Below are 26,810 nucleotides of genomic sequence, written 5' to 3'. Positions count from 1 at the left end.
TACATGATATAGTGCATTCCACTTTTATCTATTGAACAAAAACTTAGGCAAAGTGACGAAGCGCTGTTTGAAAAACTAAGTTCACCTTAGTGCTACCATGGGAATTAAGAGATTAACAGCCAGGTGCTGCTAATCGAATGCTTGTTTAATTGATCAACACCAAGTGTGACTACTGCTAGAAAAGCTGAAACTTTGGCTTTTTGTTTGTCTGGGAGATTCAGGTGTGTGTTAACACAATACCAAGGCGGAAAGACATCAGCAATGATCTTAGAGAAGTTATTGTTTTTGTCCAGCGATCCAGAAAGGGTTATGGGTCCATTTTTGCATGACTTCTTTAAAAGTGTCCCTACCAGGAGTAAGCCACTTTTCACTCAAAATAATTCTGCAGAATGGCTTAGGCTTACAAAGCTGCATCTAAACAAACTGTAAGACTTCTGGGACAATAAGATTTAATTAAATTAAACCAAAGCAAAGCTGTTTGTCTATAATGCACAAATCCCACATATGGTTAAAATCAAACTGGTTTGGACCAAAATCAAGTGTGAAACTGTCTCCTTTTCCAAGCACAACATCCAGGCTCATCACAGACAATAAGCTGACCATGACCTCCTCAGGACACCAAACTATCCTGGAATGAAATATGAGGCCATCTGTCAAACAACTAAGGCTTTGCTGGGATTGAGTCATCCCACGTACACGAGCAAATCCACTACAGAATGGCTGTAAGAGACAACAAATGGCCCAATCAATGCCAGTACCATAACCACATTGTACTGCTGTAGCAGAGCACAGTATACTTGAATTCCTACAAAGTTCAATAACGTGAAGTAATATTGTATAGGGGAGCCTGCCAAAATTCCTCCATAACAATGTGAAAGACTAATAACATTACACAAAAAAGAATTACCTCAAATTTTTCATGCTAAATTTTGCTCCATAAGGTACTTAATTATCTCAGGCACGTAGTTCATTCACTGATTTTTGTTTCTTTTTTTTTTCTTTAAAAACAACTTTGAAAGACTTGGTAAGGACTGGATGATCTTATCATGTGATGATTCTTAAAAGCTTAAAACATGTATTTTCTTTTTCACACATCTGTAATATTCATTTATGATGATTGGACCCAAACACTCAAACTCACCAGAAAACATTGAAGATTGTTTCCAGCAACATCCATGGCGGGGGCTTGAAGAAGGGCCCATGTTTGTCCCTTATTATATGTGATGAAAGTCTTGATGTGATTATCCACCCATTTGTTGGCAAGATACATGCCATTTATCCCCTCAACCTACAAAGAACAGAGAAATCAATATATACAACTCTTCAGAGCAAAACAAGACCATGAAAATGTCCCACTTTGAAAATGTAAAATTGACAAAAATTCTGCAAAATATTCAAATTGTGGGTCTTAACCATGCTTGAAAATATGCTCTTTGATTTAAAAGATTTCTGGGTATTCATCTGTATTTCAATCATAGTTTTGAAATTGATCGTATATGTTATATACAAAAGTTCTAATCTAAAAGAGCCAACAATAGTTTAAATGGAGCACATTTAAAAAAGTGAAAAAAGTGCTTTATAAATAAACTTGAATTGAATAAGAAAATAACACTGATCAACACTGGGCTTGTAATTTAGATGGTGAACATAAAAAAAAAAGAAATTATAACAATACAAATCCTATCTAAAACCAGCTTAGTAATTGGCATGCAGTTGGAATTAATGGTGCAGACACAGCAAAGTCCTTGAACAAGGCTGACAACAAACCTTGTAAAAGTCAACCAGTAGGTTACCAGCAGGTCCTCTGCTCGTTCTCAGATTCTCTAATGAAAGGATAAAGAAGACCCCAGGGGAGTCTGAGATATACAGACTGTAAGTGTTGTTCTGATTCCACTCCTGGACGGCAGCGAATACCTGCTTCTCATCTGTGCTGATAATATGCATGTCCTGTCGGAGGAGGAAGACAGACAGACGGGAAGAGATAGCAACAAGCGCGAAGGATCAAACACAAGAGACTCCAAAGAGAAGTCGTGCTGGTTTTTTTCTGTTTTTTTTTTTGCATGACATTTCTTAACAAATGAGATGTATGGCTTGTCCTCTACAACAGAAAACGATGAATGTGATTCAAAACAAAATCAAAACTCCTCTTTTTTAACATAATGCAGCTTTCCATCTTTATTGCTTACCTTTGGCAGGCAATATTTTGGTAATCTCATCTGCTTGAAGGATTCTCTCATGTAGGAGACAAAGTACTTGGCTCGTCCAGATTTGGTTACCTTTACAATAAAGTAAAAAAAAAAAAGTGTCATTCTCTCATTAGACGACCTGCTAGCATAAACTGACCAATGTGTTCATGCAACCGTAAGAAAACTTATAACCATTTTTTGGATATCAGTGAAACTTATTTACAACAATTAAAGCTTTAAAAGGTAAGATTAAGGTGCATTAACTTAAACAAAGTATAGTTAATAAACTGAACCAATATTTGTCATTATTATATATTATAGTATTACTATACTATTGTATCAATATAATATAGATATACAAAAATATTTTAAAGGTCACTTGTTATTTTAAGGGAATTTGTCATTTTGCATCTTCAGTTTCATTTGGATCAACAGAATTTTCTTTTTTTTCTCATACTGGTTCTGATTGGGAAGCACAGAGCCATTCAACCAGAAGCAGGTGGACCACATCATCCACTTCCTAGTCCTTCCTAGTCCAGTTACCTGCAGTCATGCGTTGGCAACCAGATGGTAGCACACTTTTTATCTGGCATGTTTGTTGTACAGAAATAAGTATGCACCTGCTCATGAGTGAAAACTTATTCTAGTTGGGGTCCATCTGGAACTTGGTTCTCACTGAAAACAGTTATTTACTTTTTATTTTAAGAAAGGTTCAGGACATTCTTTGTGAAATAACTTTAACACTGATCAAAACCCCCATTAAACAACTTTGTATTCAAATTGCAGTTTGGGCTGTCGTTGTATTTTGTCTCACTTCAGACAGGCTTACCAAACCAGCTTCTCATACCTGAACACAGTTGAACACATACAATTTGTCTGGATGTTTTGGGTGGCTATGATTCTGCAGAATAAATGCGGGATAAAAAAAGAAATATCTATGATGTGAAAAAAATGATATGTATCTGCAACCTTAACATCTTTTTCTTTCTTTCTTTTTTTTGGGCAAAATTATGGACAAGGATTAAGCCATCACCTCAGATTTAATTCATTGTACGAAGCTAAAACATCTCCTGAAGGAAGCAAATGTACCGGTAGTCACAATGCATGACTAACTTGATGAAAACATTTCCAGAGTGCTGAATGCTAAATAAGATTTACAAGCAAATCAGAAATTAGTATAATCTCAATTAGTCTAAAACTCAGGGGCATCAAAAACTACGTTGACTCTACATACAGTGTATCTTGAAGATTTTAATGCACTACAACAACCCCTTACACTTACATGCAAGGTAACGGTACTTGATTTCTTATTTTGTAATCAACTAGAAAGATGGTGTTTGTCCCCCAACACACTACATTAGGGCTCTAATGGAATAATCTATGGAAAATCAATGAGCTGCATTTTCCCAAGCCACATTTTTGAGGATGTTGCACTTGGCTGTTCCTTCTCTCCCAAGAGACTTTGGAGGTGTTGAAGACTGCTTATTTCGTTGTAGCCCAATCGATAACCTCATTACTCTTTGTCAAGTTAAATCCAACTGCCCCAAGCAATGAAAGTCACAAGAAAGTCATCTGTGCCACGCTGCTCTGCACAGACACGCTCACTGTGTCCAGTTATATTCGCCAGCATCTTCCTCATGTCTGCCTCTGACTTGACATTTAGTCTTATCTCACCTAAAAAGTAATTTGGGATTTTCTCTTTTTTTTTACTGAATCACCTTTTCTGCTGTGCTATTTTTCTTTCATACATTTTAATTTACATGTTGTAATCATTTATTAAGACTGCAGATTCAGTATGTTTAAAGAGTAAATGGTTCAATGTTAATGTATTGTTGCTGCAAGACCATTTCAAAAGGAAAAATCTTTAGATAAATAATTAAAGAATTAAAGATTGATAGATGTTGCGCATTTAAAAAAATGCGCAGCTGTTTAAAACCACTCATGTGACTTATTTTCTTGAAACTCAGTTGGAGTTCGACAGGGATGACCAAATGCATCTAATCTGACCAAGAGATTGAAAATTACTTCGCAGTGGATAAAAATCAATGACAGTGGAGGGCATTTGAAAATTAAATTTCTAATAATGACCCTGACTGCGGCCGTCTAATTGGAGTCAAAGTCAGAGAGAATGGCAATAAGGACACCAACCTGTCTATTCAGAGTTTCTTTCCCATGTGCTGACAGCAGACAAACACATTTTCAGGTATGGAGTATGTCTGTACAGAAACTCAAACACGGAGCGTGTCTTGACATGTATGAGACAAAACATAATCAAAACACACATCGGGCCAGTGGGGAACAGGTGTGGTGGGAAAAGCCATTATGTGAGTTCTGATGGAAAAGCATAAATTGGGTGCATAGGAGAACAAAATAAAAGACAAAAAAGAAGCTCAAATCAAAGTTCACAGACACAACAGCCTTTAAATGAGAAGATGAGAGCGATTGGTTTGCTTTGATCATGAAAAGTAATCTGTTACTGTGCAAACCTGTGTAAAAACATATTCATCCTGTACGACTAGTGAGTTTGTGTCTACGTGTCCAGGGAAGAGGTATTGTCTGTTGCCTTCTGTGCATCTTTGGGCTCTGCACTTCACGTACTGAGCACCTGGAAAGAGGTGAAAGGAAATCGATCAGAAGTAAATTGCAAGCATCTACCTTCCAACTGTATTTTGTATTCACTGGAGCTGCTGTACAGTATCTATAATTTTAATCAACTCCAAATTTAATACTCTCAAGCAATTTTAAAGATGGTAATTTTTCAGCCATTCATACAGGTCTGACAGCACTTTTCAAAGCCAGGTGAGTTTTTATGACAAATACAATCCTGGGTAGATTTACTGGCATACCTGAACTATAAGAACAGGACTAATCAATTAAATAAATCAATAAAATGCAAATCAATCAATTTCGTATTATTCTGACATTTTCAATAAATATATCAAGGTAACGGCAGAAAAGTAGAGGTTTAAAACTGCAGATAAATTAATATAAATTGGGAAAGTACATTTAAATTCAATTTTGGTGCCTTTTGATTAAAAGTTCTTCCAACTAAATAAAAACAAATAAGACTAACCTTGATGTTTCAGACAAGGGCTCTAATACAGAGCTCTCTGAGAAACAAAAAACAACAATCATTATTAAAAAAATCAAAGGCAAATACAAAAGGAAACCTTGGTTAATGGAAAATGTATTGTTATCAGGGAGTCTTAGACAAACTGATAAAATTCTAGGAGTTCAAAGGAAGAAGTAGGTATAAAACCTCGTCACTCATTTGTTTGCTCTCTAGGGGACACGAGTCTCTGATATTTGAACTGATGAAAAGGCCTTATTTATTTACTTTTAAGTTTTTTTATATTTATATTCTCGAACGTTAATGTTACTTCAACCAAAACTGAAGAACGTGACAAGGAAAAAGCCACAAAACAAGTTTAAACAATACCAGTTAAGGTTCAAAAGTTAGTAGTAGCTTGGTGAAAGAAAGCACGCTAAATCTTTAACAGTTATTATAATGACTTCTTGAAAGAGATGTATCTGCATTTGTAAGTCAGAAAATGTATCTTTTTGCAGCACCTTTATGGCACCAATTCAGAGCTAAAATCATTTATATTTGTTTTAAAACAGAAAGCAAAAAGGTTCACTTCAGTCCAGTTAAATACAGTCCACTTCAGTCCAATTATAAACCAGTTATAATTCAATTCAATCCAGTTTGTTAAAATCAATTTGTTATCCTACTGATTCCAATTCCATCACATTTAAATAAACAACCCAACAGACTGCATCGGATCTTCACTTTTGATCGATTTGCTTAGTTAAATCCAGGTTTTTGTTTGTTTGTTTTTGGCCTGGTAGTGTATATTGTATTTTTACAGCATTTGAGTTATTGAAAATAGCAAGTGGGGTTAAAAAAATGTCATATCCGACATTTTATGCAAGACTTTTCCTTTTTGTTTTGCTCAATCAACTAAAATATTCTGACTGAACAAAAGGTATTAATTTGCATTTGCTCCTGAAGATATTCCTAATTCTGTACTTGATATTCATGTGTGCCAAGAATTCTGACCAGGACTGTACAGTCGGAGTTCTTGCTGTGACTCACATCAAAAAGTTTAGGATGCTATTCTATAAGACGATAACAGTTTGTATGCTAATGTAGATACATATTTTCTCTCCACAGAGGAAAAATGCATATTCTTTCCAATCAAGAAACCTCTGTAATTGAATTTGAAAGAGTATACTGTTTAAAAAAGGGAGAGGCGAGGTTTGTCTATCCAACACAGGGGATATATTTAGGAGAAGAAACATTCATCAGCCCACTAAAACTCTTGGTGTTTGTCAGGAGACACCTATTCCCCTTTACTAGACTTCAGGGACCAATCTGAGCAGCAGAACAGGTCTCCTCTTGCCCATGACCTCGCTCTAAATGAAAGGCAAGGGGTCCTGTGGGTCTCGCTACAGCAGCGAACTGGAGTTCAGCACTCACGGCCTTTTGCGATGCGTGTCTCGATGTGGACCACATCTGATTCTCTGTCCAGACCCATTACCGCCCTTCAAAGAATGGAAGGAGAAGAAGAAGATAGAGTGGGGAAGAAATAGGGTAAAAAGGATAAAAAAGGATAAATGAGAATTAGCAGAAAAGAAGGGAAGGCCAAGCTGAGTAAAGCAGGTATAGATGGACATCACTTTTCTGAGAAAAACAATAACAGTATGCTCTTATCAGTGTACAATCTGTGCAGCCAGCAGCAATTAATCCCAATTCACCAAGGCATCAAGAAAGGCAACAACAAGGGAGAGAGGGGCGTCCAAACATCCGCTGTTCCCATAAATATCTACCATAGCAAATGTGTGTCCTTTTGAAATTGTGGGCAACTGCAGCAGCATTTTGAAGAATAATTCTTTGACATAATTTGTGTGAAGGACTAAATTCAACAGGAAAAACAATGTATTGTTTCAGTTGCTGCTACACCTGCTGTGCTCCTCCAATTCACGAAACATCTGACTGTTCACACATGTGGAGAGGATGTCCTCCAACCAATGTCCTTTCTTTTTTCTTGTTAAAAAAAAACCCCTTGGTTGGACATGTACCATGGCAAACAGGGTAAACGGGCTCACATCAATATTCACTGCCTTGTGCCCGCGCAGTCGAAATAACTAAATGACAGCGACAACAAAAACAGCATGTGTTTGTGCTACGGTAAAAGAAGCACAATATTATTTCAGGACTACGTGACACGGATATAATCAGTTTTGTGCTTGATTACGATGGAGGAGATGTTTTTGACAAGCGGCTGCTGGATTCTTCCATAGACTAATGAACATTATCATAATGCAAATTGTAATCAATCACTGCGCAATACAGTTTAAAAAAAAAAAAAGAAAAGTTCACTTAATCATACCAGGAGAATCTTCCTGGCATAACGTTGTCATGAACAAACTGCCATCTCCTTCCGAAGTCCATTGAACTGTAAAGCTGCAAGACAAAAGTATAGAGAGTTTTAGCAGGAAGACATTACCAACGGTCACCACAGCTACCATAACATACCCAGCAGAATAATGTGAAAACAAAATTCTAAAAAATGCAAATGTGCCCAGCATTATTCATTATTTTATTTCCACTTAAAAGTTCCCTGTGGATTCATTCTGAAGCTACCTTGTTGTCATGGCTGTAAGCCAGTATCCAGTTCTCCTGTGTCGGGTGGAAGAGGAGGCTCAGGATGTTGAAGTTAATGGGAAACTTCTCAAAAGTTGCCCCTTCATCTGAACTGATGAGAACGGCGCGCTCTACCTCGGGGTCGCTGAGCATCATTATCTAAAATACAAAGGACCGAACGGAGAAATGCAGCATTAGAAGAGGGAGCGAGAGAGAGAGAGAGAGAGAGATATATACTAATTGGCAGTAATCCTATGAATCTATGACTTTAAGTCAGCCAAGAAAGATAAAAGCCAGAGAGATGCTAACCTTCTGTTTGTTGGTAGGGCAGACGTACAGGTAGCTTAAAACTGTCCTTGAACCCACTTTGTCATTGAGTTTGGTGTAGGTACTGCCGTAATCAGTGGATCTGGACACAAACAAACAACAATGTATGTTTGATGAAAAAATCAATTAGAGCACCATAAGAGAGGTTTGGTATATTTTAGTCCATTAACTGCAAATCAATTTCTTCTTTAGGAAACAACCTCTCCTCATACCGTGCATTTGTAGACTGATTTGCTATTAGTGGAGGGGCCTTTTCTTCAAGGAAGTAATAATACATAAATAAAAAACGTACAAAGACTACTGCAGCTGCCTTTGAAATAAGTTGTTGTGCTTATACCGACATTACTCCTTCAGGCTACAGTATCTGCTGCAAATATTAAAATAATGGTGTACTTTATTGCTTAAGCAATTGAGTTGTGATCAACCTGTGAACAAAAGTGGCACTTAAGTAAAAAGCAGACCTTAAAGTCAGCCGTGTTCAACGAGTAAACACACATACGACTTGTTCCAAATAAGTATAACAGTAAGTGTTTGACCACTTATAAGCATTATATTTTATGAGGGTATCCATATAAACTCCCCAGCCTTTTTATTAGGTATACCTATATATCTAATAAAGTCTGAGTCTATTTTTATACACTGCTCAAAAAATAAAAGCAACACCTTTTAATCAGAGTATAGCACCAAGTCATTTAAACTTCTGGGCTATTGATCTGGTTGATTAAGTACTTTGATGTTTATAAAATTAACAGCAAGCACTCTGGGAGCAACAATGAGACAACTCCCAAAATGGAAAATTCTTCATATTAAGCAGACACTTTTATTTACAGCAACTTGCAATTGAAAAACTGAATATGTATTTTTTCACCTTGGACCCACACAAGCACAGGGAGAGCACATAAAAGACCCATGCTGGGAATTAAACCAGGAACCTTCCTGCTGAGAGGCAGCAGTGCTTACCACTAAGCCAGCATGCTGCATTGCAGGTGGGGGTCACTGATGTTTTTTCTCTCCTCATCCCTCCTGAGTGTTTTTCACTAGTTTTGCATTTGGCTAGGATCAGTGACACTACTGGAAGCGTGAGGCGATACCTGGATCCTACAGATGCTGCACTCACAGTCCAACTCCTCCAGGTTGGCACATCAGTATGTGGCACAGAGAGGTTTGCTGTTTCTCCCACAGTGCCGTCTCCAGAGCACTGAAGGGATTCCAGGAGACAGGCAGTTCATCTAAGAGTGCTGGACATGGCCTTTGAAGGTCCTTCCTCCATCAGGAGGACAGATATCTGGTCCTTTGTGGAAGGGGGGAGCGGGATGAGAACTGTCAGAGACCTACAAAATCACCTCCAGCAGGCCGCTAGTGTGAATGACCAAACAATCAGAATCAGACTTGAGGTTGACAAGGCCTAACCTCATGTGGCACGGGGGAATGCAGGCCCTTCCTGGAAGATGAAGGACTTGATACCATTGACGGGCCCCCATGTTCGCCTAACCCATATTCAGTAGAACACCTCTGGGAGATTAATCTTCAGTCCATCAGACACCACTAGGTGATACCTCAAACTGTCCAGGAGCTCAGTGATGTCCTGATCCACATCTGGGGGGTGATACCCCAGGACATCATCTGCCACCTCAGTATCAGCTATACCAAGTACTCGAGTTGAGGGGGGATGAGGGGGGATGGCATCCCCCCTGAAATAAAAACGGTCAAAATCATCCCCCCTTTCCATCTCTTATGTCATTTCATCAATGAATGTGCTATTTCAACATTTAGAGTCATTACCAGAAAAATAACTTATTTGACAATTTTCACCTGTTTCAAGTAAATTTTCACTTGAAATAAGTAGAAAAATCTGCCAGTGGGACAAGATTTATCCTCTCATTACAAGCAATAAAATCTTGTTCCACATGCAGATTTTTCTACTTATTTTAAGTGAAAATCTACTTGAAACAGGTGAAAATTGTTGTTTTTTCCAGTGATGAGTCTTGTTTTAAGTGTAATGAGATTTTTTTTACTAAAATGAGACATTTTAACTAGAAATAAGACAAATATTCTTGTTAAGATTTTGAGTTTTTGCAGTGATCCATTTTACTTATCCTGTGAAGGAAAGAGTCATATTGATAAGTTCAGAAAACTGTTTTTTATTGTTGTGTTTTGATGTATTTGATGTAAGCCCAGTGGATATTTAAAGCTTACAGAAGGCTGCATTTAACTGCTGCTATGTCATTCCTGCAGTATTTCTGCAGGTGTTTTGGTCAGTGCTATTATTTGTAATATATTATATAATATAATATTTGTAATCAGCACAAATTATCTGTCCCCATATGATAAAATCCACCATCCCCCCTGATCTTTTTTTACAACTCGAGTACTGGCTATACCAGGTGCACCTAATAAAGTGGCCCTCAGAAATATAGGAAAAGCAAGAAAAGCTGCTTGAAATCAATCAATTAATACGTAAAGGTGCTAGATGTACAGCACAGTTTATATAAGGTTCTGTGAACTGAAAAAGTATAAAATTGGTTGCTTCACGTTAGATCTTTGGGTTATTTTAGTTTATATATTTCCAGTATGGCTATGTTTGTATTAAAAATGTAAACAAGTCAGTTTATCACGTTAGCTGCAGCTCTTCACTGAAACACAGGGAGGCATTTCAGTTGCTTTCTTACAGCTTCTTGTCTGAATGTGATTTGAGCTTCTTCCTGACCTTGTTCGTAATGTGACATGTGACTGTGTGAGTCCAGAGAGCATGTGCTGCTGTGAGTAAAGAAGTATCTGAATTAAAAACCCTGCTGATTTTAATCCGGAAAATTACATACTTCTAATTGAAAATGTGAGGAGGTAGCAGCTGGTGCTGTTTCAAAGATCTTCATGTATCATTAAATTAGGCCAGTCATCTGAAGTTACCATGCTGAACAGCTACAACTGGTCCAGACACATTATATTGCTCCATATATAAAGAGGAAATACAAAGTCATTGTAAAATACTCCGCTTCCAGCCCAACAAATGAAGATGAATAATTAGCACTGCTGATCTTGAGGGACAGGATGTCAATGAATTCAAGTGTAAATACAATCATGGCTTTAATTCATGGCAATTGATTAAACTGCAAATACAATTGTGGCCGACTCTCTTGGCAAGCAGCCATAGGACAGCAGAGTTAACGAGACAGCTGACTTGGAAGGGTTTGTTTTTTGTAGCAGCAAAGAAGGGCAATGTGCCTTTGCTTCATTCAAATCACATCCTTGAAGACTGAGAATGACCCGTGGAGGATTTGGAGTAGCTCCCCGATCTTCCTGCATGCACCTGTCTCACAAAATAGATGTGATGCAATATGTCCCTGCATTCTGGAATAGCTACAAAGCATTACCATTTACAGTAGATGCTATCATTGCTGTGCTAGTGTAATAAACAAACAAGCATGTATGAGATGTATAAAAGGAGGACACCCTCTCCTCAAGGTGAAATAAAGAACAAAATTACCTACAGCGGTACAGCACCTCATACAACGGAATACCAACTAGAATACAACAGAAAACCGCAAAGACAAAATTTTACTGCTAATGGGGGTTTGTCATCAGCTTTAAAATATTTGTATAGAAGTGATTCTCCAAATATTTTTCAAGGGAGGCTCAAAGAATGTGCCTCAAGAATGTGCTTTTTGCATTTTAGTAGTCACACAGCATGAACTGAAATTCCACAGATATCTTTAGCCCTTGGAAAAATTTAAGGGTAAATGCTGTGTCATGACTCACTGCACAGAAGTTTCATGCTTACTGCAGCATTAAAGGAAGCTCTAGTGCTGTCTGATAACCAGCAAGGAGATATGGATGTCAAAATATCATCATGTCTACCATAGGTCTGGTGTTTTTCTGCATATTAAAAAAATTATGTAAAAAAATAAATAATGAAAGTTGCCATGAAAAAGCAGCATAATGTTGCTTTGACAAAACCCATAATTCTAATGATGAATTAAATCATCTCATGTCAAGCAAGTCTTCAAATTTTTGGGAGCTAAATTTTACGCTACACTGAAGAGCAATGAAGCTTCAGCCTCCCTAAGTGGTTGTGAATCCACAAGTGAAGTTCAAGAAGGGTTCGGAAAATGCTCAGTTGTAATTTAATTGAAAAAAGGGAGAAACAGTTGGATAAACAATATACTACACACACATAAACCTTGAATGAAGCATAATTCTGAGCGATGAAACCACTGTAAGCTTGATAAGTATTTGTTTCTACACTGAGGACATTTTTACACATGGATATGAAATTCCTCTCCACATAATTACTTTATGTTAAATTGCCGCCAGCATGGCTTCCTGCTTTCAGTGAGCTTAGATATTGAGTTTCATTCTAAAGTTTTATTCCAATCAGTTTTTTTTTCTCTTAAGAAGGGAAGTGTGCTATTCACAGCAATAAAATGCAGTTCTAAATTTGATAAAATTCTATAATAAAGAAGAAAAAGAAAATTAATGAAGCAAAATGACCCAGTTTTAGCTCATTTTAATTAAAAGGCCTCTCCTTCTAATAATATGACATATTTTGCAGCATGTAAATATTTTCCCTCTCTGCCAAGCTGCTTTACACGACAAGGGCAGATGTGTTTGTTATTCCAGTCTTCGTATTTCTTCCCATCCTACACAACCGATCCACACTTCACTTCTACCTGTGAACCTCCAAATGTAATTTCACTCCATAATTGGATGCACACCCACAGTCTGCTATCATTGTCCGTGCATTAACTTGAATTGTCCCATTTACTGTTGACATTGTTTTCGCAGACTTTCCCTAAACACATCCCTTACCTAAACGTTCCTCCCAGTCGGCATAGCTGTCTTTGATTGTGTACGTGGAAGAAGGCCTCCTAAATTAAGTTATTACAAAGTGAAGCTTCATCTCAAAGCACAGAGGGACCCTCCATGTTTAGTTATTTCATGCACGTCACAAATTGATCTGCACATTGCATTTTGCCACCAACAGAGCCCTACAGCTGTATACATAAATCATTTATTGGGTTATAACAAAAATCATTTACACCCTTTTCTTTTCATAACATTCATATTGCTGCTTTTCTAATACCCATACTAAGAGCTTTCTTAAGACCTCCTGAAATGGTCTAATTTACTCTCAGGCCATTGTTAAGGAGACACCTTGATGATGGAAAACGTCCAGTACACAATGTGGAATCTCAAAGGGAGTGAAGTCAGGTGTAAATCTCAGTGGCGCCTTTGCAGAAACAGATATTAATTTGAAACGATGCTTGGTGGACTGATGGTCTCTGTTTCACGTGTATTTGAGAATGAAATGAGTTCTCTGCAGGCTATCAGAGAGGTGATGGTAGGCATATCCCAGGCTGGATTGGCCTCCGTGGTATAATCCTTAATGAATTCTATTCTTATTTATGACCTGACGTAGCACTGTAACTCACCCCCAATACATACTGAATGAAATTACTCTGGCAGTATAGTAGCGATTGCATGTCAATTGCTCCCGAAACAAAAGGTTAGGGATGACTATAAATCAAGAGTTCCATCAAAAAGCCTCAAAACCCTCCAACACCATCACCACCCCACAAAAAAATAAGAGAGAAAAAAAGGCTAGGTAAGTCATCCAGCTTTTCTTTCAGAAACTGTCTTTCAAAAGGTTTCATTGTTGATGGACAGAAGGTAGGGGCTTCTCTAAGAGGATGCTGCAGCATTTCTTCTGTTATTTATGGGGCTGCAGGAAGCAAAGAGGAGGACTGTTTAGTTTGAACTACTTCAGAAAGCTTTATTAAAACATACTTCATAGCAGCTTCTAGCGAAGCTTGATTGTTCATATCCCAGCAAGGGAGAACTCTATAAATCACACTTACAGTACACAGCACTCTCTATGAATATATTATTCTCATTGTTTTTAGACTGATGCCCTAACTTTTATATGCAGGCAGAAAAGCACAGACAGCTATGATAAAACAGGAAAACTTACCTCCAAAGTGAGCTCTCAGTAACAGCCCCCAAGTTGAAGTCATACAGCTTCGTCAAGATCAGGATCACCTACAGCATAATGGGAATAGGAATGTTTAATTACACAAATGAGTTTGCATTAGAGGAACCTTGCATAAAGCCTCGCCAGTGTACATTATCTCTGCACACCTGATGATGTGGAATGAATACAACATGTCTGCTACACTTCTTTACCCGTAAGTATTAGCATCATCCAGTGTGTTATCCCATTGACAAGTGATGCTTATGTTGTCAGGCGATGTCAGTCTGCTGGTAGCCGGATCCAGTGAAGAAAACCATGCGCACTGTCAGGAGTTGTATTCGTATTTCATGTGGAATGATACCTACATGTCAGCAACATTTCAACGTAATTGTTCAGTGAACAGTGAAGAGAAATGACATTAATACTTGCAATGCATCGCCCTTTTTTATTCTCTCTCTTATCGACGTATCGTATCCCTTGTGAAATACAAGATTATCAAGAAATGTTCGTCTCAAATGTCAGTGGTTCCTCTATGTCACAATTTATAGTAAATTATTTTGGTATGACTTGTCCTTGTGTTTTGGTAGCTCTTCATATTTGTTATCTGAGGATTGCTGGGTGTGAATCTATGGAAAGACAAGAAAATAAAGAATGTGGCCTATAAAATCATGGTGTACGGAGTGAATTTGTGTGCAAATGCATTATTGTTCCTCTAATGGCACAATAAATGACTTCCCATGGGAATGATCATAACTCAGGATAGAAAAAAAGAATAGGGTAGAGAGTTTGATACAGGCCATGAATGGAGGGAGAAAAGAAGGTGGATAATAACAATCAAGGGACAGAAACATGATTTGATATGATGATTTCTTTTTTAAAAGAAAACCCATGAAGATAGGCCGAAAGCTCAATTACAGTGGGTTTAAGCATATTAACCTTATGGGACCCATGGAAGGAGTTATTAAACCATGAAAGCCACACAAGACTCAAAGGAACAAAGACATGCCACTAAGTCTCCTTTGAAAATGTTAAAAACCCAATTGACCCATAATTTAGCCATCACACAGCCACTTTGCATTGCTGGGACTATCTGCATTACAGGTTAATTAACCAATCACACAGAGAGATAAGCATTTGCATAACTAAATGCACCATGTCTGCAAGGTCTGACGCCGGAGTCTGAATCAATTTGGTGCACAGACTTATTTGAATAGCTGTGATGTTTGCTCTAATTGTCTGCTTTGAAAAATAGATAACAGAAAAAAAAGACCAAACCATTGATTGTTTGTGTCCTCAGATTTATTTGGCTAACAACAGTGACTCTATGTCATCTGATGTGATAAATATTTCCTGGTGAAATGAATTTGGAATTCATTTTAATTTAGTCAAGCTAAAGGTAGTTCCCTCTCCAACAAAGGGAATCAAACACAGGCACAGTTAACTAAACAAGCATACGATAAATAGATGTTCAAAGGTTTACAGCTTACAGCCACTTCTGCTATTTTGAACATAAATTCTAATTGAATCAGATTTAAATAAATTCAAAAGCTAAAACTATGGAGGCCCTGAGGGGGAGAAAAACACAACGATAAAAAAGACAAATGAGAATAATATAGAAATGGCATAATTTCAGAAAAAATACAAAAAGAAAAGCCATAAAAATATATATATGAATACATGTTTTCTCAAATGTTTTACATTTTGTAGGTGTACCGGGTGACTCTAAAAAAGTGGCTTGCAAATGTATATTTACAAGGCTTTAAAAGGTTTTGATGCCATCTTCTCTGTTTAATTGTATCTATGGTTTGGTTGCTCTGTTTCACACCTTATGGCCACTGCACCGAACTGACAAAACTCGATGACAAAAATCCTCCTGACACCCAGGCTGTGAATCGCTCTCCCTTAACTGTTGTCAACATGTTTGTGTATTTGGCTCATTAACAAAAGCTGACCCACCAAACTGGGTCAATGAGGATGCTGCACCTCAGGGACTGAAAGAGACTAGTGAGACTGATGACTGTGTGGATGACTTCTCCCTAAGTGGATATATCAAGACCACATAACTGAAGACTGTATTTCCCCTCGTCTTCAGCGCTATCAATAGTCTGTGCATCTAACTCTTGCAGAAATTAAGCTGGGAGAAACTTCTATTCATGCAAATGCTGGAACCGGTGGCAAATGACCTGTACACCACTTTGTGTGACTAATGCAGGAGGATTCAGGCAAACAAAGCTGCGTTTAACACTAAATTCTAAGAGTATATGCTTCAACCTTGCTTTTATGTAAATGTTGGCAACAAACAAACAAACAAACAAATGACTCCCAGAATTATTTTGGGCCTTCAAGGCAAATACAATTCTCCATGCATATCATTGCTCACTTGCATAAACGAAATTAAGTAAGAACCCTGGAAGGCCAAAAGCAGTGCATTTATTCATGTTTATGTTTTATTGATGTGAGCAAAGAGAGCTTTGCCTCAGGAAAGTCAACCAATCATTTTTCAGATTGGCTCTCACCCTCAGAGGAGTTGGGTTTAGTCATCCTTTTATCCCAACGTTCTATTCTTGTCACTTTCTTTGCCTTCTTTGCTTGCTTTTTTTTTTTTTACCCCTCTTTCATTCATTCTTATAAACTCTCCTCGTTCACTTACGGTGAAAGAGACCGAGCTCTCCAGGTATCTTGCAAATATTTCTTTTTTTCCACCGTAACATTAAAAGGTGTATCACAGCCAGTAGTGTTTTCGGCACAAAAAGGTTTTCAATCTCACAGATACCTGACCGGACGGCCTCCATGGCAACAACGATGTTACTGTCGTAATATCATGTGTCAGCTCAAAGCAAATGTGGCATCTGCACACAGACCTGCACAGTCCCGTTGCTTCAGGCATTCATCCAGTCACACTGGGGACCAAATCACATCCAAACAAATCCCACATCTATTCAATTCTATCAATTAAAGGACCAAAAGCAGAAAAGCTCAAATGTATAAATGTTTCCGAGTGATGCAAACAGTATCTTAATAACATTTTGATGGACGGAAGATTTTTTTTTTTACCCAGCCTGCAATTAGTGTATGACTCATCTTTGTACTGTACTGCAAATTAAAAGAAAATAAATACATAAATAAATCCAACAGACTGTTGATTCATACTGGCACAGAAAATGTTGCTTTTTAGCACCATCATCCCAATGGAGCCTGTTGCTCATTCAGCACATCATCATTAAGATGTCACCCCACAAATACTGTTTTCTGTCTAACCGGGTAGTCGGGGGGAGGTGGGTATTTACCACACCAGCAACGACAGACTGTTCCAACACATCACTGGGAGTAGGATCAATGGACATGTGAAGAATGTATCCATTTCATAGGTCTTGTACCAATTTCTAAAAATAATCAGAGGGACAACTGTGGCAGGTTAATTATTTTTCAAGGGGGCAACTAAAGTTGATAGCAGTAATCAATGTAAAGCCTCATTATCATAAAATGGGAAATGGCTAATGCTAATAGGAGTGACACACACCATGTCTGTTTAACTTGAGAAGTTCATTGCTTAAGTCAGACATGTCTGCACGAGTACGGTCACATTTCCACATATTGTATTATAAATACACCACGTCAGAGAACCAGGCCCAGAGAATAATGTCTGTATATTTACCTCATCTCTTCTAAACACAATTACAACAAAACTCTAATTGAGCATTGATTAAAAAAATGAAAAACCATCAAAACTTATTAAGACCATAATATATATGGGTCCGATTCCCGCCGGGGACGCTGTGGGCGCTGAAGTGCGTGTTGGTTCCCCCATGACTTCAGTGCCCACACCCTGGGTGGGGTTGGAGAAAGGATCTTTCTGTGTGGAGTTTGCATGTTCTCCCCGTGTTCCCTTGGGTAGCTAATGTGAGCTACCCTCACAAAAACATGCACACAGTCATGGGCTATACATGCCCCCTCTGGCCAACCGGGGCGCCAGATGGGGTGGGAGGATCTGGCCGGAATAACGTGATCCTTCCACGCGCTACGTCTGGCCGGAGAAGCCCCACCCTGTCTGGTGAAAAGAAGCGGCCTGCTCACTCCTCAGGTTAAGGAGGAGACCTGAGCTCAGTGCAGGAACTCCCGGGGTTGGTAGAGGATGGCAATGCCCAGGACTGTCACTTAGGTAGGAGTACTGGGTGATATAATGGGGGGGGGAAAAAGAAACACAACTAAATGTTTAATTATTTCACTAACTAGGAATAACTTCTCTCTGCAAAAATGTCTGCCTTAATATGGATCTTGGTTGCACATTTTAAAGAAACAATAGCTATTATTGTATCAGAACTACATGATGCTTTATCTCTGACTTAGGAATTCAAGTTTGAGAGCAACCCCCCCCATCGACTACCTGCTTAGCAGCAAACATCAGCAGACGGACTGATGGGGTCAGACTGTTGCTGATTGTCTGGCCTGGACTGAGACAAATATTCGGCTGTGGACTATTTTTGTCCAGACTGGTCCACCACAATCCACGCGCAGATACTGTCCATTGATGTACATAGGTTTAACAGTATAATTCAATTCAATTCAATTTTATTTGTATAGCGTCTAATACAACAGATGTTGTTTCTAGACGCCTTCCAGAGACCCAGAACATGACCCCTGAGCAATTATTACATAAACAATGGCAAGGAAAAACTCCCCTTTAGGAGGGAAGAAACCTTGAGCAGGACTAGGCTCATAAGGGGGGACCCTCCTGCCAAAGGCCAGACTGGGGGGGGTTGGGGACGATGGGGGATAATGTGAAATGGGTCATTACCTCCTTGTCTCTTATTTGATGTAATTTAATCTGAAAATTTCCATGAATAAGTGTTCAAAAAAACTAAAAGCAAGGGCAATAAACCATAAACACTGACAGAAAAAAACAGGTAAAGCACAAACAAATTGGAGAGTGGGCTTGAAGAAAGTGTATTGATACTTAAAACAGTTCTCTGGACGGTGCTACAGAGCACTATAGCCAAAACCTCCAGACTCAGAGACAGTTTCTTCCCCCAGCTCTGATGAACTCTCATCACTCATAGTCTCGGAGTAATCAATCACTGTGCAATAATAATAATAACAACCACAATCATATGCTTCCAATAACCATGTCTATCTCATGCTGCTGCACCTTTCACTTTTTTATAATTGTATATATGTTAATAAGAGCTGTCATTTGTCTATTTACTGTACAGTGAGCGAAAATAACCGAGTCAAATTCCCTGTCTTGTTTGACCTGACTTGGCCCAATAAACTTGATTCTGATTTGTAATTGTAAAAATTGTAAGAAAGCAGATCTGCATGGTCAAAGCAAACAACCATAAAATAGTGGTTAATTAATCAGGATAGTACATCATCTTCCAACACTTTAGAATTTTACACCACACGCTATGTATTATGTCAAGTTCATAGACAACGTTTACTCAAGTGTTTATCCACAACATGGTACCTAGCACACACCCCTGCTATTACCACCACCACCGTCCTCCTCCCCCTCGAGGACCACCACGGCAGCGGGAGCCTCACTTCCACCGTCCGACGGCACCTCCTGACGCTCTTAGCTATGGAAGCGTATTGCATTCACTTGAGAAAAATCTGCTCTGTTTTTCTGAATTAACGAGATAATTATCTCAGAATTCTGAGAAAATTTTAATGAAAAAAAAAATCGCTTTCCGTCTGAACAACCGCAAAGTCCTGAGGTGCCTGCGCCAAGTCGACAAACTAATAACAATACCATCTATATAAGCACTAGCGGAGCAGGCGGGGGGGCAGGGGGGGCGGCTGCCCCGGGCCCACTGCTCCGTGGGGGCCCAAGAGGAAAAAAAAAAAGTGTTCTGAATAAAATAAGGAAAGTTGGACTATATAACAATTGCGTTCATAAGGATAAAGTTGTTTAAAAAATAAAAATGAAAGAAATAGTCCCTTCTCCCCTTGTGTGTCTGCCTGTCATGCACGGGTACGTGCGCGCGCATGTTGTCTGTTTACTTTTAAGCCTGAATTATGGTTCTGCGTTACACCAACACAGAGCCTACGGCGTAGGGTACGCGGCGACGCGCACCCTACGCCGTAGGCTCTGCGTTGGTGTAACGCAGAACCATAATTCAGCCTTTAGCCAGTTGTCGCATCAGAAGGAGCCATAAAGCAGGAAATATGTTTTGATGTGGATGGAAATATATTTTGTTGTGTTTCTCTGCCCACCGCTGGATGAAACCATCATTGGTAAGCTGTCATAATATTAATTATTTCTGATAACATTGTCATGACGCTGAATATACGGCCTTTCCTATATTGTTTGTTGCTGTTTGACCGCCGTGTCGCTCGGCCAGTGTTAAATACATGTCGTCGCACGTTGTAAACTGTCGTCATAGTGCTGAAACCTCATGTGAATGGTTCTGACCATGTCGCCTGCGTCCTGTGGTTGTGTGTCAGAGGGGCTGATCTGTGGCATTTTTTTAGCGATTATGTTTTAACGGGGATGTTTAGGCCACAAGGGCCCATCTAGAATGCTTCAGACTATACCTTTAACTTGTTAATTCAGAAAGACAGAGCAGATTTTTTTTTATCAAGTGAATGCAATATGCTTCCGTACTTAGAAGCATAAGTTGAAAGAGCTTTTTTTTTCTTTTCCCGCAGTTTTCGCCCCCCCTAGGCTGGGACCCCTGCTCCGCCCCTGTATATAAGTTAAAGACAAGAGTATCTCCCAATGTTTCAAACAGAGAGCAAAATAAAACTGGATTAAACTGGACAGGCGGAACATGTTTGCTTCCAAACGTAAATTTGTAAATTCTCGTAAATTCAGAAAAACAAAGCAGATTTTTTTTTTTCATTAAAACTTTTCTCAGAATTCTGAGATAATTATCTCGTTAATTCAGAAAAACAGCAGAATTATTTTTTTTCATAAAAACTTTTATCGGAATTCTGAGATATTTAAAAGGTATAGTCTTTAATCGTATTCAAAAACATTTATTGTTATACTGGGTGAAATGGTCCCTCCATCCTGAGAGTAGCCAGTGAACAGAGGTGGACAGAGTACTCGATCCCAGTAGGCTACTTGAGTAAGAGTACAAATACTACCGGTCAAAATTTACTCCGTTACAGGTAAAAGTAGCTCAGTCAAAATATTACTTGAGTAAGAGTAGAAAAGTACTTGCTTTTAAAGGTACTTAAGTATCCAAAAGTAAATGCTTTTAAATTTACTTTAAGTAAAAGTAAGAGTAAGAGTAAGAGTACATTTCTTATTTACCACATCAGTAAATTACTATATTTTTTCTAAATTAATTTAAAGATCTTTTAACTCTTGTTTCTGAAAATTAATTGTTTGAAACATTGAGTTAAGATACGGCCAAGGATTTTGTGAAAGTCCTGCTCCGAGTCCGGCTCATTATCAGACTCAGACGACTCAGCGGATTGTCTTTCTTCTCCTGATGCAGGCGTAGCCATTGTTGCGGCTCTGTCTTGACTTGTTGCGGCTCTGTCTTGACAAACGCAGGCTACTTTGGCGGTATCGTTTTGAGGAGGCTTGACGTATTTCCGCTTTACGTACATCCCAGTGGAGAGCGTGCACTGTGATAGGTCTCCTCCTTTGACAAAAACAGCTTGTGTCCAATAGGATTTTAGGGAAGAAGAAAAAAGAGCAGACCTGAAAGTAACGAGTACTTTTCAGCCTTCCTAGAAATTTACTAGAGTAAAAGTAAAAATATTTGTCTTGGAAATGTATTCAAGTAAGAGTAATAAGTAACAAAGAAATCTAATACTCAAGTAAAGTACAAATCCTCTGGATATGTACTTAAGTACAGTACTCAAGTAAATTTACTCCGTTACTGTCCACCACTGCCAGTGAATAATGTGTTCAGAAAAAGGAAAGAAAAAAAATCCGACCTCTCTGACAGCTTTAATCCTGTAAAAACTCTAACCAATCTGTTTTTTGCACTCCGAATGGCATGGATTGGTCAGAGCACCAGAGGCTTGGCAGGGGGGAAAGAACCAATCAGATGCCTTCATTTTAAGTCCCGCCCACACCACCCTCCGTCCCATGCGCGCACTCGCCACGTCTCTCTGCTTCCAGCCTGCCTCCAGCCCCCGTGTCCGCTTCCCACGGGTGTGCCTCGACTCAGAGTGTCCCAGTGTAAACCCCCCCCCCGCTCCTCCAGACCGACTGGCAACCGCGGCCTGAGATCGGAGGGCCCCCGCCGCTCCCGGGTACACCACCGGCTCGCGGTCGGGCGGTCACGTCGAATGTAACGGCTCGCCCTGCTAAAAAGGCTAAAAAAAGAAAGCCAAAGTGCGATTCTGCGGCGCAGGTTGTCCGCTACTGTACAGTATGGGGGTCCGTGGCAGACCCCCAGTAGCGGGGCGCCGGTGCCCTGCAGGCTCTGAAGTCACGGATACGCCGTAGGGTACGGCGTAGCTTACGGCGTAGGGTACACGGCGACGCGCACCATTCCGCATTGGTGTAACGCGGAACCATGAATCAGCCTTATGGCGTACCCTATGCCGTAGGCTCTGCGTTGGTGTAACGTGGAACCATAAATCAGCCTTCAGTGTGTGCTCTGTGTGCTGTTCTGAACTTCTCTGTTGTGCTCATTTTGCTGGGATGTCGGGTCCCTCCACCGAGACACAACTTTTGCGGTATGCGTTCATTGTTGTGTCTAAAAAGGATGCGCAGTGCCCACCCAATCAAAAACGGTACAGATATTCTGTGATATTTTTTTATATTTATAAAAAAATAAAATTATAAAAAAATAAAGGATCCCCATAACTTTGATTGGGTGGGCAGGAGGCACGTTTTGGTGGGCACAGCCCACCCCTGCTCCCCCCTAAAACCGGCCTCGCTTACAGGTGAATGAGACATGGGGTAGTTTTGTTGAAAATGTGCTGTCCAAAATGTCCTGGAAAACTCGACTCCTGCAAATGCGTGTTCCTCAAAGTTTGTGGGGGCGTGGCTTTGGACGGAGCGCTGACGGGAGGGGGAGGAGGGGGAGGAGGGGGTGGGGCTTAGAGGAGGTGCCACTTTCAAATCTTGCTAGCTCTCCAAAATCAGGGACTATACCTTTAACTTGTTAATTCAGAGAGACAGAGCAGATTTTTTTTTCTCAAGTGAATGCAATATGCCTCGGTACTTAGAAGCATAATTTGAAAGAGCTTTTTTTTTCTTTTCCCGCAGTTTTTGCACCACTTTTTTCGTTTTTATTCTCAATTTTTGCTTTCTCCTCTCTCTCACAGATTGCTAATTGCTAATGACTCATCATTAAAGGTGATTGGACTGGAGGAAGGGTCTGGAAAATGCGTGGGCAGGACTACCGGGCCTATCTCTTTACATACAAATCCACCCCTGCGGATTGTACACATGAACCCTTAGTAAACAGGTCAGGATGTATGGAGCTGCTGCGTCATATACACATTTGATTTCACCCATAAGATGCTTTCTTAAGACTTGGAATATGCTGCAAGGCCTGCCTTGGCAGTACTCACGAGCATCACAAATTGTAAAAACTGAGCTGTGGAAATGGTATATTTTTGTTTATTGAACACCAAGACTGTCAGATGGTTCTCCCTCTTTCCTAAGAGACACTTTTTTTTTGTCTGTGTTATTGACAGTTGATTGGAAAGGCATTGACGGGCAAAGATAAAATAGACTGAAGCAGCTGCTATTATTAGCACACAAACTCGATCTTTATAAAATCTTCAAGGATTTTAATCTTTTTCCAATTTTATTATTTGAGAGACGGTTGAGTAAAGACTACACAAAGCCTGGTATATTTGAAGAAAATATTTTCCTCCATAAATTATTTTGCTTAAATATAAATATTGGCCAGATAAACAAGTATTGTTATTTGGTCTGTTTGAGTTATATATCTACAGCATGAAGAGCAAGTGTCTAGGCAGCATGTGACTGTGGGAGCTGCAGAAGGTGGAGCTTTTATATGTGCATTTTTATGTAAAAGGACACCAGATAAATCTAACCGGTCATCAGATGATGACGATGATGACAAAACCATACTTCATGGTTTTGTGAGGCTGTTAACAGCTAATGGGTATTTAAAATGAGACCCTCAGCTGCACACTGATTTTAATGTCTGCGACAGTCAGCTGCCAAAAACTTTGAAAGCAGTGGTTTAATCTGTCATGTTGGGTGGTGCCTTGAAATTTGTTGCACTATTATATGAACAGAATGTTAATCATTAAATGTGTGTGCAGTGGAGAGTACGGTTTGTCCAGCATACAGAAACGACTAGATGCTCTGGATGTTTAAAACAGGATGCAATATAAATACTTTGTAAAATCGCTCTCATGTGCAGCACATGTTTAGATTAATTCAAATACTTTTCAAGACAGCAACCTGCTGAGTTACAACCACATGTATCTTTATCAATGCTGGCTTCAAAATTCAGCACAGGTGGAACCGAAACATACAGTTTAATTGATCTATCACACTTTTCATGTAATAGCAGGCAATTGTAGGCCAGTGCAATTATCTTATTTTTCTTATGTTTTATGCAAATGAAGAAAAAAGGCCACCATCCCACCACAGAAAAAAAAACTGGGAGGAGAGATCGATCATAGTTGAAATGCAGATGAGAGCAGATGTCTGCAGTAATATGTTTAAAATGTGCTCAGTAATTTAGTGTCACAAACAAGGTAGTCAGAGGATGTTATCCCTTTTTTCTTTGCTTTTCCTCAAAAGATTTGAGATTATTATATTCATTCAACCATTACAAATCGTACAATACAAACACCTGCAGAGCAGAGAAAAGAAAAGAAACTCAGTATTGGTCGCAAATTTGCATACATTTATTTAGAAGCAAAACAGCAAGACAGGCTAAATCAAGATGCACAGCAAGTGGGTGGAGGAAAGAAAAACACTACATCTTTATTGTGGCTCTGTGAGGACATCAACAAAGAAGAGCACTTAGAAGAGAAACAAATCTCTTTTAAAATAAATGACATGATTGGGGACAGGCATTACTCAGCCCTCATTTTATCTGTGGACTGAATTGATTGTTTGTACTTTTGTGGGTGAAAACATTCCAAGGGATGTTGTTATCATCAAGCAAACCCCAGTGAAATGTCCCTTGTGCATTAGTCCGCTGTCTGTATGTTTGCTTATCCATCCAGGTCCTAAGCTTTCGGTCTTATAACCCAAATGCTTCGAGCCTGAGAGGTTTCACCAATCAATTCAGTCCATTATAGGGAAAAAAATTAATGAAATGGGTTGAATGTAACGGTGCTTCCCTTCAAATACAACCCTATCGTGATAGGATTTTGTGGACATTTTAATATTTTTTTCTTCCCTTCCAACAACAATAGTTGATAAACTGCTGTTTGCACTTAGTGGAAAACATATCAAGAAAGATCTCTTTCATTTTTAAAGAAAGGCACAGGTTAAAGAAAGAAAAAAGAAGACGGAGAGAAAAAATGTAATGCACTCGCAAATGAAAGAAAAACGTTTTTCCTCCTCTGTTCTACTTCAGTTATACCACAATGAACTGGAGTTTGGACTTTAAAAATGTGGAACACAAGAAACAGCATTTAAGGATAAATTTGAATTCAATTTTAGAAGACATCTAAATGCTGTGACACATATGGATGTATGGGCGTGTAGAATGACGTGTTATCCCTACATCAGCAGGATGAAATACACCATCAGACTTGTATAATTTACAAAACAAAGTTCAGGTTTGTCATTTCTGTGTCCAGTTGTTCAAACAATGGACCATCTTTTATGGTTCTGGACATAAGCTGGTTTATGGCATCCTCGGCTCCGAGGCTGAGTAGCTCGCGGATCTCCTCGTCTCCCCAGTTACTCATCTTGCAAATATAGGCCCCACCTGTGACGTTCTGCTGCTGCTGTTACTCTAATCTGCTGTTTTTTTTGTTTTTTGAAAAAATTATATTAAATTTAAAAAGAAAACAAAACACTCCCCTGGTGGGTTGTACTCAGGTTAGGTGATCAACAAGTCCCTCCCGGGACCCGCCACCGCGAGTTAGTTCTGTTTACATGAGCCCTGACCCGCGGTTAAGTGCATCCTCGGAGGCAAGTTATTCGCAGGGCCGACTCGACGCGTCACCCCCACTCAGTGTAAAAAGGACAGACAACGCGCCACATCCACATGTTAAACGCGGGGTATCCACCAACGTAAAAGGGGCTCATGTCAACCATGCTGAAATTACTTCCAAGAGGGAACCATTTCAAAGACTGGCCGGTGGCTGAATTGGTGAGTATTTGGCGTTCACCCATTGGCACTCAGCTATTATGTGTGAAGCTCAAAGCTTAAAGATGTTCTCTAATGAGCAATGTCTGACTGCCGATGTAAATTAGCTAATGAGAGAGCAAGGAATGGGCTCGATTGCAGGGAGTAAGGGAAGTGATGCCGCAAACATAGACAGTATGTGCAATACTACAATTTGATTACGTAACTATTTTTAAACTGATCATATTTTACTCATATGTTGCTTAACGTTGCACAGACGATCTGCTGCCATCACTCACCAATCCATGTTTGTTCTCTTTCTTTTACTTCTGCTTGTTTGTTCTGAACAAACCATTCAAATAAATTCATTTCAATTTTATTTATACATAATCTCTTACAATACAAGTTATCTCTAGGCACTTTCCAGATACCCAGAACATGACCCCTGAGCAATTATTACATAACCAATGGCAGGT

The 26,810-nt window shown here is 39.2% G+C and overlaps 1 protein-coding gene across 1 annotated transcript in view; it reads right to left on the bottom strand.

Moving 5' to 3' along the window:
• sorcs3b (sortilin related VPS10 domain containing receptor 3b) overlaps positions 1-26,810 on the bottom strand; it is a 61,226-nt gene that overhangs the window by 21,798 nt on the left and 12,618 nt on the right. The window contains exons 2-10 of the mRNA XM_061745840.1: positions 14,129-14,196; positions 8,143-8,242; positions 7,834-7,992; positions 7,580-7,653; positions 6,667-6,731; positions 4,673-4,791; positions 2,187-2,276; positions 1,768-1,947; positions 1,142-1,288 (exon numbers count right to left, since the gene is read on the bottom strand). Of these exons, the coding sequence (XP_061601824.1) occupies positions 1,142-1,288; positions 1,768-1,947; positions 2,187-2,276; positions 4,673-4,791; positions 6,667-6,731; positions 7,580-7,653; positions 7,834-7,992; positions 8,143-8,242; positions 14,129-14,196 (1,002 nt within the window). The remainder of the gene's footprint in view (positions 1-1,141; positions 1,289-1,767; positions 1,948-2,186; positions 2,277-4,672; positions 4,792-6,666; positions 6,732-7,579; positions 7,654-7,833; positions 7,993-8,142; positions 8,243-14,128; positions 14,197-26,810) is intronic.

This window comes from Cololabis saira, chromosome 17 (assembly GCF_033807715.1).
Source record: "Cololabis saira isolate AMF1-May2022 chromosome 17, fColSai1.1, whole genome shotgun sequence".
Classification (NCBI taxonomy): Eukaryota; Metazoa; Chordata; class Actinopteri; order Beloniformes; family Belonidae; genus Cololabis; species Cololabis saira.
The sequence above is the reverse complement of the archived record's forward strand: the minus strand, read 5'-3'. Positions and strand labels throughout refer to the sequence as shown.